The sequence below is a fragment of the Wasmannia auropunctata genome, unplaced genomic scaffold (genome assembly GCF_000956235.1).
Source record: "Wasmannia auropunctata unplaced genomic scaffold, wasmannia.A_1.0 LD336088.1, whole genome shotgun sequence".
Lineage (NCBI taxonomy): Eukaryota > Metazoa > Arthropoda > Insecta > Hymenoptera > Formicidae > Wasmannia > Wasmannia auropunctata.
In genome coordinates this window covers 1,793,233-1,813,653 of record NW_012026802.1, presented here as the reverse complement: position 1 = coordinate 1,813,653, position 20,421 = coordinate 1,793,233, and the positions used below count along the sequence as shown (strand labels likewise).

The 20,421-nt window shown below is 42.3% G+C and overlaps 1 protein-coding gene across 1 annotated transcript in view; it reads left to right on the top strand.

The window, feature by feature from the left end:
- LOC105448236 (cationic amino acid transporter 2) overlaps positions 1–20,421 on the top strand; it is a 71,598-nt gene that overhangs the window by 36,534 nt on the left and 14,643 nt on the right. The window contains exons 3-4 of the mRNA XM_011686699.1: positions 5,081–5,234; positions 10,564–10,794. Coding sequence (XP_011685001.1) covers positions 5,081–5,234; positions 10,564–10,794 — 385 coding nt within the window. The remainder of the gene's footprint in view (positions 1–5,080; positions 5,235–10,563; positions 10,795–20,421) is intronic.

Sequence of the window (20,421 nt, the reverse complement as noted above, 5' to 3'; positions counted from 1 at the left end):
TAAAACGCTCCTTCATTTCGTTAAAACGACGATGACAGTGCCTATTAGGGGACACGACGAAGTTCCGCGAACGACGAAGTCGGATGTGTAAGAAGTAAATGCGCGTTGTACACGAAAGGACATGTCGCTGGGAAATTTGTCGTTTGGGCGAACGCCGAGTTGCCCTAATGATAATTTCTCGATGAACCGTATGGAATCCTCCGTGTATACATATTATACATACATATATATATGTATGTGTATATGTATTCGCGACGGTATTGTCGTCGCAGTAATTTTGGCGCTCCGATGGCCCGTATCGTGCGCTAAAAGAAAGAGACACGGCAAAACTTTCGTAACTATATCTCCGGTGGCGGCGACGGTCTCCGCAAAGCCGTTACTTTGCTTAGGGTGGACGGCTCCGCCACAGTTGCAGCGCGCATAAACCGCGAAGTTTCCCAATAACCGATCCACTTCTCGCAGGAAAATAGCACAAGTCCAACACACACACACACATTTATATGAATACACACACAGACACGCGGAACTGTCTGCTCCGGCTAAGACACAAATTTTATCTAATGCGAAAGTAGCACGCGACGAGTCAGGACGGAGGGGAAGAGGCCACCAGGTTCCGAGGGAACACGGGAGAAGCGTCATGCAGGCTCGTTACGCGATTGTCGTTGATGGAAACGAGGGGGAGTATCGGATCGACGATTTATTTTTGCCGACGGTGCTCAAACGATCGTTCCGTTTCGTTCCGATGGGAGAAGACTTAATTGCCGGCTCTTCAATTTAGATCGCGAATCGAATCGCGAGTTCGTTGCGTAACGAGAAAGAAGATCCGTTGATTACGGCACGACTTTCAAAAGCGATGGAGTTACATCGAATTTTATTTATTGCGTTTTACTCGTATATTTCATTGAATATTCGTCAGGCCCGTAATGCTCGATCATCCGTCGAATTGTACACGCGCCACGAGTTTTGCTCGACGAACGAAGGATAAACAAATTGCGCCGCTCGCTTCGTTGCTCATCGAATCCATCCGTCTGCCGCCTTTCGTCGAAAAAGCGGCGCGCGCGGCCTCAGGAATTACGAGCGTAACGACGTTACACTCGTCCCGGACGACCATCTCGAACGATTTCCCGCGAGAGACGACTTCCGGTATTTATTATACTGCGCGCACGTAATTCCGGCCCTGTCTGCATTCCTCATTCGCTATTCAGCTTGCTCGCCCGGCATAAAAGACACGCAGGATTGCGCTGAACCACGCAATGATGACACCAACACCCGAATGTCCGCCCACGATTAGGCGATCGGTCATCTTCACCGCGGAATTAAGAGATGATTTGTTACTTATTTAAATAAAATGTTTTGTTCTTTTATTAAATATATCGTATTACATTATATTAAAATATGTTGCATTATGAAATATAATTCTTTTTCTCTCTTCTCGCCCTTAAATAATTAATTTGGCCTAAGTAATTACTTAATATGACAGAATGTAAGTGATTAACTGCTTTTAATTAATTTAAGTGGAGTTTAACAAGCTCTCTGAAATACCGCCAACTCAAACTTTATTGAAGATACGTTAGCTTCAAAGTTTGACAAACGTTTTGATAGCACGAATTCTCAGATTTGACTCTATAATCATGCTTAATATTCGCATTTTAATTTTTTCTTTTCTGAAGAAAGACACGTCTCCTCTTTTTCTTTTATATACCCAAAGCCCTCTCCTCGAAACGTCGTTAATGTTCACGATTTAATCGTGACTATCGAGAATTGAATGAATGTCCAAGATCGAATTTAGAAAGGGCGATATATTTCTCTCGGATTTTTCTTTTCGGAAACGCCGTCGAAAATTCCCGCGCACGAGCGCATAAATCAACGTTACGTTATGCGTCAACGTTGCGTCGGACGAGTGCGCTGGCAATAATTCACGCAGCATTTGCATTAATCCACGATATTGCACTCTTCATGTTTCAAACAACGCAACGATACGTTCGGCGGATCAATGCCGGACGCTCGGCGAAAACCCGACGTTACTAATCGCACAAACTGCATTTTCCATCATTACCGCGCAATTACTTCTCAATGGAAATTGACTAATTGTAACGTTATACCGCGGCGCTAGATAATTCGATTCGCCGGCCATTGGAGACCTTGCAACTTTAGCTGCAATTTCGTGTGACATTCGATATGCGATTCCTATACTTGCTGAGTGCAACACGCCGTAATTTGTCTCCTTTTGATTTAATAGCAATTGCAAAAAATGCTATTCTCTGTTTATTATGCGTTGCTTCTGCGCGTTTGACTCAAATTACCCTTGCGTTTATAATGAGACAAACGAATTACTTCTTATTAAACAAACAGAAAAGATCCAGCGCGTCCGATGCGATATCCGTTCGAATCCAAGCGTCATTAGAGAAATAATTATCGCCCGCAGGTGTGTATCAATAATTCACAAGTCTTATAAATTATAATTTATAACGTTCATCCCTTGTCACCCACGATCTCCGTTTCAAGCGTATGGAATTTGCGCGAAATATTCTCTCTCGGTAGGTATAGCTACCTTCGTGAATCGTTAACTGTGAGAGCTGAAACAGAGATCATCACCGCTCGTAATTGTCACTGCTCTGTAAGAGACGATAGCGATTCGGTATTTCCAGGCCCACTTGTCGCGACCGCGTCTCGAGTGATAACACTGTAGCGCAGGAACGTGACTGCGTACACAACAGTACGCCGAAGGTAATAAACTCGAAGTACCGTTTACCAGTGCTAACGATTTATCGTCGTCACGATAAGTACGTAACGTGCGTGATAAAAGGAAATAACTAAATATTCCGTGTTTCTTATATTATAAGTGAATCTTTATGAATAATCGATATGACATGATTTTTCTGATTCGATTTATGTTTACTTCATCATTAGTATTAGGACATAATAGTTTGCAATTTTCATTTTCTATCGTTGCAATTTCCAATATATAAATCACGAAAGTTTTACACAATGCGTGGCGATTTATTTCCATTTTATTACTTTGATTTTTTTATTTATTTGAATTACATAATTTTCTTCTCTTAGAATATAAAAATTTGAAAAGATGTAACAACAATAGATTAAATTGCACGACAACTTGTCGCTTGAAATAAAGAAAAATTGTTCTTTAAATATAAATACAGATTTAATTTGCAGACTCATTGTCGAATTATAATTTAACAATGACAACTCAATCAAGCGGAATTATTAAAATTATTTTAATAATTAAACAAGTCTACGAAGTTGTAAATAGTGATGCATTCATTAACATTTTAATTGAAGTTGATTTTGACATTAAGTTTAATAAATCTCTCTCTAGTATATTATTTTCATATCTTGTTTTTTTTAATGTCTTAACATACTTTATATCTTTTCTTTTTTTAACGTTTTAAATACTTAATCAAATGAAATTATTCTTAATTGGATTATTAAAATCGTTAGATCTACAGATGAGTGATGGTACTCGACGAATTTTACTCGTCATCCAAATATAGATGACATGGCAGTCAAAGTGTTAAATCAGTTTGAAGGTAAAAATTATATTTTGGTGTAAAATTTTGTTATTGTTTGTTATTATTTGTTATTAATTATAAGTAAACATTAAATATTTCATTGAACAAAACAAGTCGATTAACGCAAAGCCTTGATGCATGTTTTGTTACATACACGAAATCGCTGCGCTATATCATGTTTGTGCAACCGCGACTCGAGCGGATAGGCATTGTTATCGTGGTATTATTCTCCGAAATGCCACCGTCGACAAGTACCAGGCGAGAAACGCTCCGTTAAATCTACGTGATTAGTTAACTCCAACTTGTGGACGTATCGAGGCGACGACATCAATGGTTAATCATCAAAACGGATACATCCGACTTATCGCTCGGGATATTTTTTTAGTTGCACACAAGTAAAATCCAGACAAAACAAAGTCTAAAATTGGGATCCAAGACATCTTTTAGACGTCTCTCATAAATGTCTTTAAAACGTCTTGTATATCTCAATTTTAAATTTTGCATTGTCTGGAAATGTTCCATTTAAAGTTGGACAAGATTCGCAATTCGCTGTCCGATCCCAGTCCGTCATTCTGCCGTGGCTGTCAGTTAATAATCGCCGAGAGGATACTCTTCGCGATCACTTTATTTTCATCCGTGCCGAGCATTTTAGCCGCTCCCATAACCGACGTGAGAGAGAATCCCCCCCGGAGGGCTTCGCGTTTATTAATAACTATCGGAGGCGAGTTGCAAAAATGGCAACTGACATTCTAGAAAGAAGTCGACTAGAAGACGCAATTGTTTCTAACTTCAAAGATGCATACGAGTGCGGAACACCGCAAAAAGGATCCTCCCCCCTCCCCTTCTTCGTCGTGTCTTTCCGGTAAAGCGGCGGCAACGCGAGAGGTCACGTTTCTCGCTCTTTTCCATCGCTCGCTACATTATTTACTATACCGTTACGTATTTAGACCGGCGTTGCGAGTTACGATTGACGGTAATGGTTGCGCGACGTCAAACATCTTTCCGCGACAATTCACCGATTTTTAAAAAAGTACGTGACCAGATAAAAAATCGAATATATAGGAATTTGTTGCACCGGCGTACGAAATAAAAAAAAACGATGTTCCGAACAATAATTTATCTGTGTCAATTATTTTGATGGCAAAAGAAAAACAATTTCGATGTAATACCGAAATAAATCACTCCACGGAATTATTTTTTATTTAGGTTAATTGTTCCGAATAAAACAACCGAATAATGAATTTCCGCCTCTAGTTCGCGAAAATAGATTACCGCGTGGCAAAAGTGCAATTTAATGTCAACGTAGTTGAAATAAATATTTGAAATTCGCTTGAAAAGGAGTATAAGGAATTCTTTCAACATACAGACGAGACAAGAATCTTACTTAGAAGTCGTGTAAATAATAGACAAGTAGACAAATTCTTCCTGATAAATTACTGCACGGGCGGACATCGTATTGTAGTTTAAATTCACTTGAAAATTTTGTCTGCGTCCTATCGTTATTTAGAGATACGAATTTTCTACATTTCCGAAATGATTACCGTTTGCAGAAGTGCCTGACGACTCTGGACCTGACGTCTTTAGGAGTTGGCTCCTGCGTCGGGACAGGGATGTACCTTGTCGCAGGAATGGTGGCGCGCAGCGTTGCCGGACCTGGTGTCGTCTTCTCATTCATTATCGCAGCCATTGCTTCCATTTTTTCCGGTAAGTACCTGCACGCCTTTCTGAACGCAGAAAGCGGATAAGAAAACGACGACCGCGCTCTCCCGCTCGACGGTCATTATATAGGCGAGATGGCACGACAGCAAAGCGCGAGAGAGCGGATCGATGTCGCAGAATCGTTGTGCGATGCTCAAAGGGTACAATCGCGCGTTTCGAACGAACTTACACCGCGTCTAATACGATTGCTATATAAAAGAGACTTAATCGGGAGACGAAATCGATTGCGTTGCCTAAACACACGCGATCCCGGCGTCGCGAATTTAATTGTTCGACGTTATCTGCAGGATCGTCGGGTCGGTGACTCTATCGAAGTAGCTCCTCGCTCGAGATCGCCGTCGTCGCAGGCCGCGCCTCCCGCACGCGATCCCACCGCGATTCCACCGCGTTATTACCGCGGCGGCGGTTGCACACGTACCCTCGTATACGGGGCGCCGACTTTGCACGGTTCACGCGAGCGGAATACGAAAGTAGGGATTTATTTCTGCCGCGATTCACAATCCCGCGGCCGAAGGAACGCGCGCGCGCGCAAGAGAGAGAGAGAGAGAGAGAGACAGAAAGAGAAGGGGGAAGAGTATGAGGGTGGAAGTGGCCTTTAACCGATTGCGGCGGCAAAGGGTTTTCCGACTATTTTTACGAACGATCAATTCAACGATAGACAGGTACGTGTGCGCCAAATGTATCATGTGGGTGTGATGTCAATGCTTCGACGGGGGCGGCCGCGGGAGCGGATAATACCCCTAACTAGACACGATGATGTATGACATTCGTGAATAAGTAAATGTTTAATCGGAAGGCCACTATCTCTCCTTCTCTCTCTCTCTTTCTCTCTCTCTCCGAGTTACATACGTCCGAATCTATCTAATCTGTTTACATCTCCGCCTTCTTCATTCAACTTTGAAGCAGGATTGTAATTAAATGATATACGAGCGCTTGTATCGTGCGCGCAAGTTATAACGATAATTGAAACGTTACGTACGAGCAGTCAAACTGTCCGAAAGGCGTATAAATGAAACGTTTGCATGCGCTAAATCGTCGTTATACGTATATGTATATATATATATATATATATACAGCTCGCGCGATCAAATGACGAGGCGGCAACTGTACACTCGCTCGAGATGAACCTTTATTGTAAAATGCACAACGATCGCGCGTTTCTCCCGCGATAGTTCAACGCGGGGTGCGACGGGTCTTCTCGGCTACTTTCTCGCCGGGAAGAAAGCCCCGATAGATTTCTGCAGCGCGATAAGTCAGGTATCCCTCTCGCGCGCGCGGCAGAGCGTAGTAGACTCGAGGGAATTTGTAGTCCGCGGTATACGGCCGCGGATAAGAAGCTTATACTGTAAAAATATGGATTTCGGCGGCGGCGGGATATATGATGCGGAAAATTCGTCTACCACGGTCGGTGTACGTTATATGCACGTATATGTATACAGTATATATCACGTACAAATCCAACCCGTCGAGGCCGCGATGCCGCGAGCGGATTTAGACCGCATAAACGCGTAATTCTGCAGAATCTCGCGCAAATCATCCTCAATGTTCACGAGCAACCGGACGCGCTACATGCATTGCAGCAACGAGGAGGCTTCGCGAGAATCAAACTGAAATGAAAGAGATCACACAACTGTTCTCAACAGCAGATGAACAATTTTGAACAACTTAAGAATAGCTTTGTTATAATTCAAAGTTGTATACGCTCGGTTACATAGTATCACTCTCTCGTATACGAAAGTTGTTTTTTCTTTTTTAATATGACAGGATATTTTGTACGTAAATCTTTCTTTTTTATTTCGCGCAGCGAAAACTCTTTTAGAAATCAGACACCAGCGTGGAACAATTAAAAATCGCAGCCGCTGACGCGCTGTTACGCGAATAGTTTGCTCTAACTATACACGAGAGGTACTTACTTTACATTTACTTTGCAGGTACTGTTACAGGCGTAAGTGCCGCACTGCAACGCGTTAGTTTACCGTTACAAGTATACTTTACCGTTCGACACCGAGCTCCCTTGTCGTATATCGATAACAGCTCGCCGCGCAGCGTCCCGCCGCGCCGCGCCGGCTCGACCGTCCCGAATACATCGATATCACGCCGCGACTCCCGCGATAGCGCCGGGCGCGGAAAATACCCGTCAAACGAAATTTACGATTCATCGTGCGAGATACACGGGCATTAAACGCGTCCGTCGTAAACTGTCCTGGCGTGCGTGCTACGGGCGCGATATTTCGCCTGACTGGCGAAATTGCGAGCACGGCTTCCGCCGATACGGAGGCGTCGATGAATGGACCGAACGTGTCTGCGTGTCTCAATCAGTCGTGTTTTGCGCGCGCCCCTGTGCTTCGCCGATCCCTTTATCTGTCTGTAATTTCGCTGCGGTTTGCGTTCTCGTGAAGCAATCCGTTACGCTATTCGTCGCTTCGTCGAATCGCGTCGATATCGCGTTACGCGCGAAGAGAGCAAGAGGGATACCTTCTTTCAATTTTGCAGAAATACCGACTATAGTTCAAATTTATTTTATAATTGACGCCACTGCTTTGAAAAAATGTACAGAGTTTCTCAATTCCTATGAGCTAAGAATATGAAAGTGCACGGAAAAAATGACTTACAATTAGTAATATATAGTGGCTAAATTTCAATAGCTGAATCAAACTTAGCTATAAGAGCTACACTATCGCGTTAGTGTCATTGCTAAGTTCTGGCTATATTACAAATGAAAAACATTCACTGTGACAAAAAATTTATTAACTGAAATTAAAAGCGTATATTAGTACAGGCAGCTAAAAAGATGGCATGCGTACCTAAATGTCTTATCATGCACACATTTAGCACACAGAACTAAGTTTTAAGCTACGCGTGAAAATTTGATTTGTAATTGTTTTTGCACTGCCATATGCATACCTACAGTGCATTTAGCATTTATGTCTTGCAGTATATAAGTTATATACTGCAAATATTATTACTCTATTGCGAAGATAAAGTAGGTAGATTCGGCTAAATATCATTTGATATTAGCAGCAAATATTTTTTGCTGTAGCATCTACGTTTTAATAACTAATAAATTGAACATCGGCCGCAACGACATTAGCTGTCCCTATTTCAACAACACATCTTAGCTGCCGTAGCTACATTTTAGCTTCATTGGCTAATCCTTTTTCTGCGTGTGTGCAGTTGCATTACGTATACCTTTGTTTTTCTAATTGATATTATAATCGAAGATACATGTAAAGTGGTATATATGAATTTTTGTAAACATTATTGTTCTGCCGTAATCCTGTACAACCGAGAAGATACCAGATACATTAAAATGAAAATACACCAGAACGAAGCGTCTCGATCGTTATCTCGCGGCCGCGCTCTCGGTAATTATCGATCTAATGGGATAAAGCTGTAATTAGTCCGGGTATTCAGAGATCGATGCCGCGGCGCGTATTAATGGCCGGATTTAAAGCTAGGGTACGGCGTGTCGCGGCGTGTTGTTTAATTAATTCGTTGCGTTGCTAATAGGAGATGGCCGCGGTGGCGCGCCATCGGCGGACGTAACGTGTAGTAATCATCGTTGATATTACTACTGCAATAATCCCGTTGATGTCATTGGTGTTGAAGGCGAATATGCGGGAAAAAAATGCCTTGCCTCAATCAGAAGCAGAATACACGAATTAAAGGCAGTTCGACACGGTCTCGTACAGTTCTTCATTTTTCTGCGTTAAAAGCCTTTTACCTTCTCGGTAAATTATTAGCCATATTTTTACCTACTTTTGTTTATATATTTTTATATGTTATTTTCTTATGTTCTCGCTCAACTACGATAATAGACGTTCGTGGAGATAGAATTTCTCGATGTATATACACGAGGTGGTGTGTGGTCTTTACACGTCTCGTCGTTCGATAACCGCGAAAGTAGAACCGAGAGACTTTCGCTTCCGCGAAGTTCCGCGTCGTCTTTTCTTTTCTTAGACTTGACGGCACATTTTGTAATATCGCGCGACATATAAATGTCGAGGTTTAACATCAATGGAGACTAGATTCTTTAACCTTGCCGCCTGCTGACTTATGTCGCGACTCCGCGTCGACCGGCTAACGGAATAGCGAGCGCGCGCCGCGGTGATTGATGTCAAAGGTAACGTTGTCGTTCGTTCCGCGGGGATGCGAAATTGCGCGCGCGCGCGTGTGTGTGTGTGTGTGTGTGTGCGCGCGCGCGGGGGCAGTAATTCGCAGATTGAATCTCGCATTGCGCAACAGTACGTTAATATCGTTGAACTGAAAAGACAACATTCGTCTCTGCAGGCGTTTCTGAAAAGATGTAAGCGGATTTATACGGCGTTCACCCTGCATGCCGCGGTTGCACGTAGAGAAAGGATTATAGCCAATACAGCTAAAATATAGCCGTGGCAGCTAATGTGTGTCTTTAAAATAGGGATAGCTCATATCGTTACTGCCAAAGCTAAATTTATCAGTTGTTAAAATTTAGGCGACGCAAGCCAAAAAATATTTGCTGCTAGAATCAAATGACGTTTAGCTAATTCTATTGAGGAATATATTGAATATATTAAGAAATATATTATATTGAGGAATAATATCCAGCAAATCTTTTAAATTTTTCAGCAAAATCATTCTTTCCGTATGCCACTTTCTTATAGATATACTCTTGTTAAAGTACGCTTTTATTTTAGCTAATAAAATTGTATCTCGCAACAAATATATTTTATCTTTAATAACTAACTTTTAGCAATGACAGTAAAGTTCGAACTAGCTACTGATATTTAGCTGATAACGCTAAGTTATTTTTTTTGCGTGTGGCCACGGGGGTATCTGACCCGCGACGTAATCCACGTTAAAAGGTTCAACCGGTTTAATCAGTCGATTACGGGAGCGATGATGACCGTCGATGGTAGCGAGGGCAATACTCCGTCACGCCGCAACGTGCAAGCGCGTAATCCGCTTTGGATAGCAACGAAAAAAAAAAAAAAAAAAACGAATCCAGAACGTTAAAATTATCGCGAATTGTGCGAATTCGTGAAATCTTTAATTGATCGCCGTATTTTCGAATCGTGTTGTTTTTCTTTCGTGAGAAAATAACTCCCGACAAACACATTCGCCTACGTCCATGCGTTCGATCTTTCCTCTCTATCGCCAAGCCGTGATTGTATACGTGATCTTTCATTTCATTCACATTCGCCATGCCGCGTTTAACCCCTCGCGTGGGTTTAGTGACGTCGATGCCATTTCTGAACTTCCTCCCTTCCGCGCCCGCACCATGCTCTCGCTCCTCGTGACTGAATATCTTTTTTTTCTTTCGATGTGATTACAGGGGCGTGTTACGCCGAGTTTGGAGTACGAGTGCCTCATACAACCGGCAGCGCTTATATGTACAGTTACGTGACAGTAGGCGAATTAATAGCATTCATTATTGGATGGAACATGGTGCTGGAGTACCTTATAGGTACGAGTGCGTGTGCGTGCGCCCTTAGCGCCTGCCTGGACGCGTTGGCGAACGGTGCTATTTCCGGGGCGATAGCCAACAGCGTTGGCACCATACTCGGTGAGTACTCACTTCGTATACTTTCTCGCCCACCCACGCAAGCAAACGATCGATTACTGCAAGACAAACAAATTTAATTGGCAGATTTTGTTGGGGGAAAAAATGAGAACGTAGTAAATTAAGGTAGACTAGCGTTTTATTTTTTAAATATTTTATCGAACATTTCACGTATCTGTTATACACTCGTATAATATTATACTGGGAATATTTTCATAAAATGTTTCTGTTCGGCAATTTATATATATTATAATTGGAAAATTTTCGTAAAATGTCTCTGTTGGGCAATCTATATATATATGTATATTTAGTACCTTTGCTGTACGCTTAATTAAACGTAACAATATTCGTACATATAATTTTTGGAACGTTCTGTACGAGTTTACCTTGGTCTTAGACGTTTCTTTGCGCGTAAGTGAGCCTTAAAGTTTCCCTTCCAGCTGCTCGTAAAAGCGTGAAACGACGAGTCACAGTCGCCGGCGTCGTCGTCGTCGGGAGCGACGTTGTAGAAATTTACGAGCGGACTCCCGCTTTTTCTCTTGCCGAGAGTTTAGTGACGTGAGTCCTTTGTTTCTCCAGCTCGATTACGGAACGCTCTCTATGCGTTTTTTCGCGATAAGGTGACGGCAGGAGCGATCGATGACTTGGCAAATGCGTCGCGCGCAAGCGATATGCGTTACTCATGTTCGGGGAATTCGCCAGCGAAATCCTCACGTAGTTTCCGATCGATAAAAGAGTCGGAGGAAAAGGGGAAAAGGGGAAAAGGGGAAAAAAGGAATACATATTATTTACATTATAATAGAAATAAAAATATATATGTACTTATAAAATATTCAATCAGTTATGCCCGATTGCACCGTTATTTTGACTTTAAGCGAGGCTTAAAACTCTTTTTCTCTCTCCCCATCTTAGGGTTTTAAAGAAAGACAGAGTTTTAAGCCTCGTTTAAAATCGAAATAACGTTGGTGTAATCAGGCCTTAATCATATAAAATAAAATAGTAATTTTTATCTCTTCGGCTAAAGACAAAGAGATTAATTATTCTTAATTTTTTAAGTTATTCAAGTTTTAATACTCGAAGAAAGCCACAAGCTGATCCCCCAAGTGATTAAAGTCTATATCCCCTGACTTCTTTGCGCGTAATAAGGCGAGTGAAGAAGTGGGATTTCCCCCATTAATCTCGCCGATCTCGCGTCAGATAATTAGCGACGATAGCACGAGCGGAAGACCGCTCGGCAAACAAAATACGTACACCTCGCACGTTTCGGGACGACGCGACGGCGCGGCGCGCGGCGTCACGACGTTACTGGGATTGTTAACTCGAAAAAAAAATCGTCACGCTCAGCCGAGTCCAATCCAATTTTCTAAAGCGAATTAATTTACTGAACAGGCTTTTCGTCGACGTGCAAAAAAAAAAGGGGAGACCGCGCGCGCGACGACAATCTGAACGCCACGGTTTTTCCTTGTTGACCGACGTTTATGTACGAAGCGTTCCGGCTCGGGTGCCCGACCTTAATTTTAACGACAGATTTTTTTAGTAAACTCGGAAGCACGAGTTCTCTTCTTACGGAAAATTTAGACGGAAGCGAGTCTCTCGCAGATTTTTAATACTAAATTTCGTTGATAATCGAATCACGAAAATAAAAGTCTGGATATTCCAGCGAGCAATAACGTTATTTCATTGTGTACTTAAACTAATCTCGCGCAAATTTGATCTGATTAAAAAAGGATCGAAGATCCTATTAATAAGATTAAGGTCGAGAGTTCCGAGACACGCTTCGAAAGGGAAGGACTTGTCCATTAATTTATGACACGCGTAGCCACAGGCGAAACGGATCGATCGCGCATACGAGTGCAAATTGCAGACCAGCTAATTCACGTCATATGTCCGTTTTATGAATATTTCGCATTCAGCAACGCTTGGTAGCGACATTAAGCCAATATTCTCTAATGCGGACGTCGATGTTTGAGGAGAACATATCGGAAAAACGCCGCGAATTTTAGTTATGACGCTGCTGGTCGAATAAACGGGTTACGGAGATACAATAGGATGTATAATTGGAAAGTTTTTACATCTGATGACGAAAAAATTTTTTGAATGCAATATGATAATTAGAATAATATTCTTTTGTTCTGTAAGGAAAGAAAAAGAGAATTTACGTCATTGTTTCATGATATACGTGTATATTCTAAAAGAAAAAAAATTCTCTCCCTTTCTTATACCTAATATTTTATATTTTTAAGAATTTGTCATATTTTAAATTTATGAAGGTTTCTGGAAAAATACCTTCAGCTCTTCTTTAGAAATTATATGGAATAAGAAATCTTAGAAAAGTCTTACAATATTTTAAAATTCACATATACATGAAGAATTCTAAGAAAATGTATGGATTTTCTCAATATTTCTGAAAAATGTATCAATTCGTATAAAAGATCTGAGGAATTTTCTAAAAAACTATAAAATTATAAAGAAAATTATAAAAATTCTGAAAAATTTGTGAAGAATTATTCTAAGAAAAAATTTCATCAGGGATGCTGCGGCCGTTATATTATATCCGACAAAAGTTGCATCTTACATGTTTGGCGCTTGCTAACATTTTTTTGGGGAAACTATTTCCGTTCAAACGCGAAGCAAGAGTAACCGTTGCGGTAAGACTAATGTTACAAAAGATTTCCCTTCCGTCCGTTCCCAGAGGCCATCTAATTCTCCGCGCGCTCCAATTCCCTCGGAATTTCTTGACGTTTGAATCTTTTTCCACGGCATTGTTAAAGAAAGTATAGCCTGACGTTCCTCTCGTCCGAGGCGAATTCAAGAGCGACGTGAGTGATTTCTCGTGTTACGACGTTTTCTGCTTGAATCAGTCTCTTATCCGTTAGTCAATTTTACGAGTAATTCACGGGGGATATTCCCGCGCCGGTTTTTCTATAGTCTCGAGACGGAATCGTGCGTATATATCTATTTCTATCGATTTTATCACCGCCGTAAATCGATACACCCATTATTTCGACCACGCGGTAAGCCGTGACGAACTGTTGTGCAAAACTGTAAATTTTATCGCGTGCGCGCCGCCCGTATTCAGTTTGTATTCAGTCCGTATTCGGCCGTGCGGCAACAACTTGTTAACCCGTGTAATTAAAAACATAATATATCCCTCGCCGGAGCTCAATAATAATTAATATGAATTCAGTGTTATTGAGTCTAATTAATTGCCCGCACGGCAGATCCATTAAAATGCGAATGAAATGAATGTTTCGCCGTTTTCCCGTTTCTCGCGATTAATAAATATCAATTAAACGTTAGACGTCATCGGTTTCCATTACACTCGCGATCGGTGTATTAATAGAATAGTATTAAACGCCGAGTTAATAAATATTGCCCACGTTAAGACGCTCTTTCGTGCAACACGTTGCACGTGACAATCAGTAGTAACCCCTGAAACTTACGCGAGTAGTCTCTCGGCTAATGAAAGCAACGTTGAATGAAAAAAAAGAATTATTAAATTACAGATACTCGTGGCGGATTATATTATTGCCATATTAATGCCATATTAATTAACCCGCCGTCCGTCCGGCGGGTTCTAGAAAAAGGAAGAATTTAATTAAACGCGGCTCTCCACGATATTGCACTTTTTTCTTTCTCCTCCCTCTCCCCCCCTCCCCTCCCCCCGACATATTTCCCATACAATCAAAAGTGCTCCACGTAAGAATGAACTTTTAACGGTATTAACGCACGTTTGCATTATGAGAATGCCGCACGTCCCCTATAAATTTCATTCACATTTCAGAAACTCATAAGAATAACGCGAGCCGCGCGCTCTTCGTCTTTTTAATACACGCGACACGCGAAAAATGTTAACGTCTGACACCGTTCGTAAATTCCGCCGGTGCTTTCGTCCCAAGGGGAGAATATGCTCTTTCGGAATTTGATGTGCGCCAGACGCATGGAAGTGCAATTGAGTACACTCGATTAAGTTGTGTATACCCGCGCACGCATGCCTTCCCACGCATGCAGAGAGAGAGAGAGAGAGTCATTCGTAAACTTGCGGAAATATCTGTTCAGTTCGAGAAATAATATTACCTTTGGATATAAAATTTTCAAAACGTTCGAACTGCTCGGGGGAAAAAGTCAATAGACTCTTCATAAATTGGATCTCTATATCCTTAGTATCAATATTGAAAAATAATATTGTCGTAAAAATATATTAATATCGAGGATACTTTGGAGAATATTAGGAAAAAAAATGACGATATAATGACCAACGTTTCGTCCACGTAATGTTCCGCGGAAGCTTAAAATTATTAATGGTTCGGTGTGCAAAGGGGTTGGCCGCCTTTATCAAACTTCTTTGTACAGGCGTGTCGCGGCAACGGGGAAAAGTTTCACTTGCGCCAGTGGAGGAAAAGTGGATGCGCCGCGACGGCAGCGACGGCGACGACGACGGCGGCGGCCAGCCGCAAAGTCGGTCAACCTTAATTAACTTTTTCTCGCGCGTCGTGCAGGAATTTGCAGATGAGTTTGCAACTCGGGCCAGCTGTAACGGGTTCGCGCATAGAGAACGCGTATAATTGTTCGCGCTCGCAAGCGCATCGCGAGCCGAATCGAGTCGCGCTCGTTCGCGGAATTCGACGCGGCGTCGAGAAACCCGATCGGATTAATTTCGAAAAATATTTACGGGACGATGGAAGTTCCCCGTGAAATATATTCGATGATATCGATACGGAGAAATCGACACCGAGAGAAACGACGTAATTCGCGACTCGGTTGAAATAACACGGCGAATTTGCGCACCGCTCCGGAGTTCGTCGGTTCGATTATCCAAATATAAACGTGAAAATCCGGGGGGGGGGGAGGCAAGAAGTGAGGGCTCCGAAGGGTTTCTCCTAATCTTCTATAAACCTTCTCTAGGTATCAGGATTTTTTTTCCGGATCCATTGGCGTTAACCCGATAGGGTTTAAGGTCTCCGAAAATCCTTTCGTTCCTTCATCAGGTACGGCCATCGTAACAAGTTTCGGAAACATCGGATTCAAACATTTCCCCGCCGAAGTTCATCCTCCAAATCTCCTATAATCCTCGTGATTTCGTCAATCCTGCGCAACTCTAATCCGCCGGTAATCACCTTGCGTGCCGGGTGTTTATCGGGCACGTGTAATTCGTTAGTTCGCACGTTCTGTGCGTAACTTACGCGGATATCTCGGCCGACACGCGTTTTGCGGTCGGTATGCATGTTGGGGGAAACCGGGAGAGGAGGGAGGGAGGGCGACAGCTAGGGTGGCGTAGAGGACGGATCTGGAGAAACGTCGGGCGAACGGGAGGAGGAAGAGGGGTTAAAACGACAGAGTTGTGGTGGAGGAGAGCCTGAGGGGGTTGGAAGGCGCCGGGCGGCGGCGTGCGGCGGAGGGAGGACAAAAGCATGAGAGGGTGCGAGAGGGGCGCTTGCGCGGATGAGACTAGGTCTGGCACCTGTGGACCTCATCGATCCGAACCGGTTCGCGAACCGCACGCTCCGACGCTCTTTAACCTGTCCACCTGGACGCCGCAGCCAACCCTTTTCCGTTTCCCCGGCCGTGTCATCTTCGTGTTTTCGTAGCCCGTTTGCCGTCGCGATGTCGCCTTTCGAGACGAGAGTCCGATCCTTGTGATCGTTCCTCGAACGTCCGTGTTATTTGCTAGATTAACAAGATAACGTCTCGATCTTTTAATTGTGCGATATGCCAGCGATTGTTACTTCGATGCGAAAATACACTGAAAAAAGTAATCTTGCAATATAGTGAGAATTATTTAGGTACGAAAAATTAGCTAAAACGGATAAGTGATTAGTAAGCACTGCGATATCATATATGTTTTGTGTTTGATCAATATAGATAACAGAGACAGAAATTATATCTGAACTATTTGTTAAATTTAGCAAGAAGGTTCTTCTATGACATTTAATCAGTCCAGACTCCAATCATATTTAGTTATGAGATCAATGTTTTCTTGTATATATTCTTAGAATATTGCTGCTATAAATTCTACGTATGACAGACAATTTTTTAGCAGATACAAAAAAACAGCGATATAATTTAAGTGTAATATTTAGAATCCTAGCTGAAACAGCGAAACATTTCCCTGAGTGTGCAACTGAATTAACAAATCTTAAATAAACGTCCAGATATTAATTTAAATTTTAAGCAAAAAAAATTGTTTTTAAAGGTTAGTATTATTGTAACATTATACAGCGTATATTTTTGCGAAAAGGAATGGATAATTTACCAGTCGACACACACGTGTTCTTTCTGTAATGATCGATTCACTTTGTTTTTTACCCTCTTTCTTTGTTCCGATAGGTATTATACGTATCCTTTCGAGAATAAAGTTTGTGCGAGAAGAAGCGAGAGCCTCTCGCAGAGCAAGAGATACGGCTTGCACACGACGGTGCCTCGTAAAATTATTCCCGACGCTGTTCTCGCGATCGTTAACTGGCAGTTAAGGGGAATACTTAATCAGGACTCTAGTTTCAACGCGGCTTATGCCCGACGGCGTCGTTGTAGATAACGGTATCATTGAACTTATCCAATAATGCGGTCGTGCTTATGCGAAGAGTGTCACAGTTACTGAGGCACACACTGATGCTTTAACGCTTACGCCGACCGTTTGCAGGAAGCGTTTGAGAGGTATCGAGAGTGATACTCGTGTTTGCAATTCAACATTTCTCGATTATTAATTGCAACTCGCGAGACGGGAAAATCAACAGGGCGGTATCGAGATTCAAGGCAGACACGCGGAAAAATATTTTTCTCGAAGGACAATCCCCTGCCCGTGAAAGAATGAAAAACAAGCCCCCATCGTCTGACGACGCAACGTATCCCCGTCTTATCCGCGCCGTTATCGACTGTTGTGTCTGGCGGACGCAACGCGCCGCGACCGCGAGGCCGCTCGATATCGAGGACCGACGTGCAGGCATGGCACTCCATTTCGTGGAGATAAATTCCGCGATTCCACCCCCCCCCCTCCCCCTCTATATCGTCATTTGCGTTCGTGATCGGCATTCCTCATTCCTCGCGCGCGGATTGCGCATTCTTACCTCACCTTCGCACCCTCGTTTCTGCAGCGGAGCTGATGCAGACACGGAAGTTTCTTCGTTACCGAGTCATGTCTGATCCATGGAATTAAATACTACTCGCGCGTCTTCTCTACCGAGGTTTCCACGTCGAGCACAATTGCATCGGATCGCGATACTCGGATTGACTCGCTTCGTAATGAGCAACTTTCCCTAAGCTTCGAAATCCCGCTGCAAAAGATTCCTCTCTTTTTAGATCGTAGATGTTGGACTTTCAAAGCTCATCCCGCCTACAGTCGTGCATTTAAATCTTTTCACGCAGAACGTCATTCAAAAGGATTTAATGAGAGGCGACGAAAATCGAGAGTGAGAGTAATTACACTTGAATGAACGTCGAGAGTTGTAATAATTTTTTAAATATTATAATAAGTAATTAAAGTTGGCCACATTCGCGAGCTTTCACTTCTGTGCGCTCAGGGACGCATCTGACACATTTAACAATTAGCGGACAGATAGATATTTACTTAACATATTTTTGTCGTTTTTCAAGATATATAACATTATTCGCAATAATAATTAACGCTTAAATATTTTGGAATCGATATCGCGCTATATTCTAAAGAGGATTAGCGTTTCGATTATTTCGTATTTACACCGCGAAATTCGCCGAGTGTTTGTCGTTAACATCTGTATTTACGTTTACCTCCCCCGTACCTGTTCGTGTGTTTGATCACGGTCTTTCAACCGGCAATGCATTTTGCACATCGCTCGACGATTGTAGACCTATTTGCGTACATATGCGCGCGTATGCCGACGTACGAGATCGAGCGGATCGCTTGAGCGATCAAAACCGTTTGATTCGGCCGAAAATTGCCCCTTTCGTTTGCACACGCGTATAGCACCGATGCATCGAAACGATGCAAAGGAAATGAATCGGCGGCAGAACTGGCGAATCGAGGTCGCGGTATGCGAACGCATCCGATTCTTTTCTCGTCGGCCGAACGTAGAAAAGAAATAGCGCCGGCTGCCACGCGATAACGCGGATTTATTTTGCCTCGCGCGACCCGATGAAGAAGAGGGGCTTTGGAAGCTGCCGCGGCGGTGTCGGGACAAATTAATCAGCAATCTCGCTTGAGTATCTTTCTCTCTCAAGAAAATCTCCCGCGAGCAGATTGTTTTCTTGCGTTTTAAATAATGCGGCAATCTTTATTCATCGCGATGCAGGAGTTACTTCTTCTGGCGCGATTTAAGTAACTGTGGTGAAACCGTCCTGTGGTGAACCGGAAATACGGTTGACCACCGCTGTAACGTGGCCGCTTTTTGTCCCGCAAAAGGTAGAGATAGAGGCCGCCGATACAAGTTGGCGGAAATTTATTCTATACCCCCCGAATATACCGAGAATTCATTCGTTTCGCAGAATTTATTTCTAACTCACGCCGCTTTCTTTCTTTTTCGATTCTTTTTCCGACGGAGTTAAGTTTTTCCGCGACTCCAACTATGAATAAATGCTTGAATGAAAGCGGCGAGCGGCTTTTCGCGCGCGTGCTTCTGGAAAAAGAAAAAAAAGTCGTCTGGCTTTTTCCTCTCGAGAGAATCGCCCGATTATCTCCGACCGCATGAATTACGGTCGGTTGTTCGCTCGCTGAAGAATTTCCGCCTGGGGTTTCTTCCCGCGTTTAAGGCTGTCACGGGAATGTCGTGCTCGGACGAAGCGCAGGGGTGGAGATCCGAGAGTAATTTGACGAGTAAAGAATCCCGGGCATTTAGGTACCTTTTTCCGTCGTTAGGGAATACAACGGTTTTTGCCGTTTGAAACATATCGTAACGATTGCTCGTCGATGCCATTAGCTGGTTCCCGGTTGAAAGTTTCTCCGCTCACACGTGTCTCCCCGCAACGAAATGTCGATAGAATTAACGATCCGTTAATTCAGTCCTGTTGGCCTCGGGATTCTTGTCCGCGCGTTAAAGAGCGGAAGTGGTGATAGTAAAAGAAAAGATCTAATGCGAACTTAATTAGCATGATAAATAAAATTTTGAATAAGGCCAAGCCTAATGATTCATTAGATCCATTAGATCCTTTAATGTTCCATTCAAAGACAAGCAAAATATACACTGTTAAATCTATAATAGTGTTAAATTTAGTTATTTCTAATTAAAACAATGGAGTTAAATAATTTAACAGTTTAAATTTAATCCAAATTTGGGTTAAATTCCATTGCTTTAAAGTTAGTTCAAAATAATTATTTATTTAGTAGGAGCAATGGCGACCTAAGTAAGGTTAAATTTGACATTAGATTTAACAGTGTAGATGTTCAGTTAATAAATAATTTAATATGTCAAGCCAATAAAAAAAGCGAGATTTTTTTCAACTATATTTTTTATAGATAGTTTTGACTATACTGAATTTTTTTCAATCGCGAGATTTTTTTATAATGTATTTTTTTATAGATAGTTTTGACTGTACTGAATCTTTTTTAATCGCTTAATAACTAAAATAATACACCGCGAAAATTAACAATAATTGTGAATTGGAGTCAATATGTATTGTTCATGAATTATTAAAGTAACTGGCTTGTTGATCTTACGATTA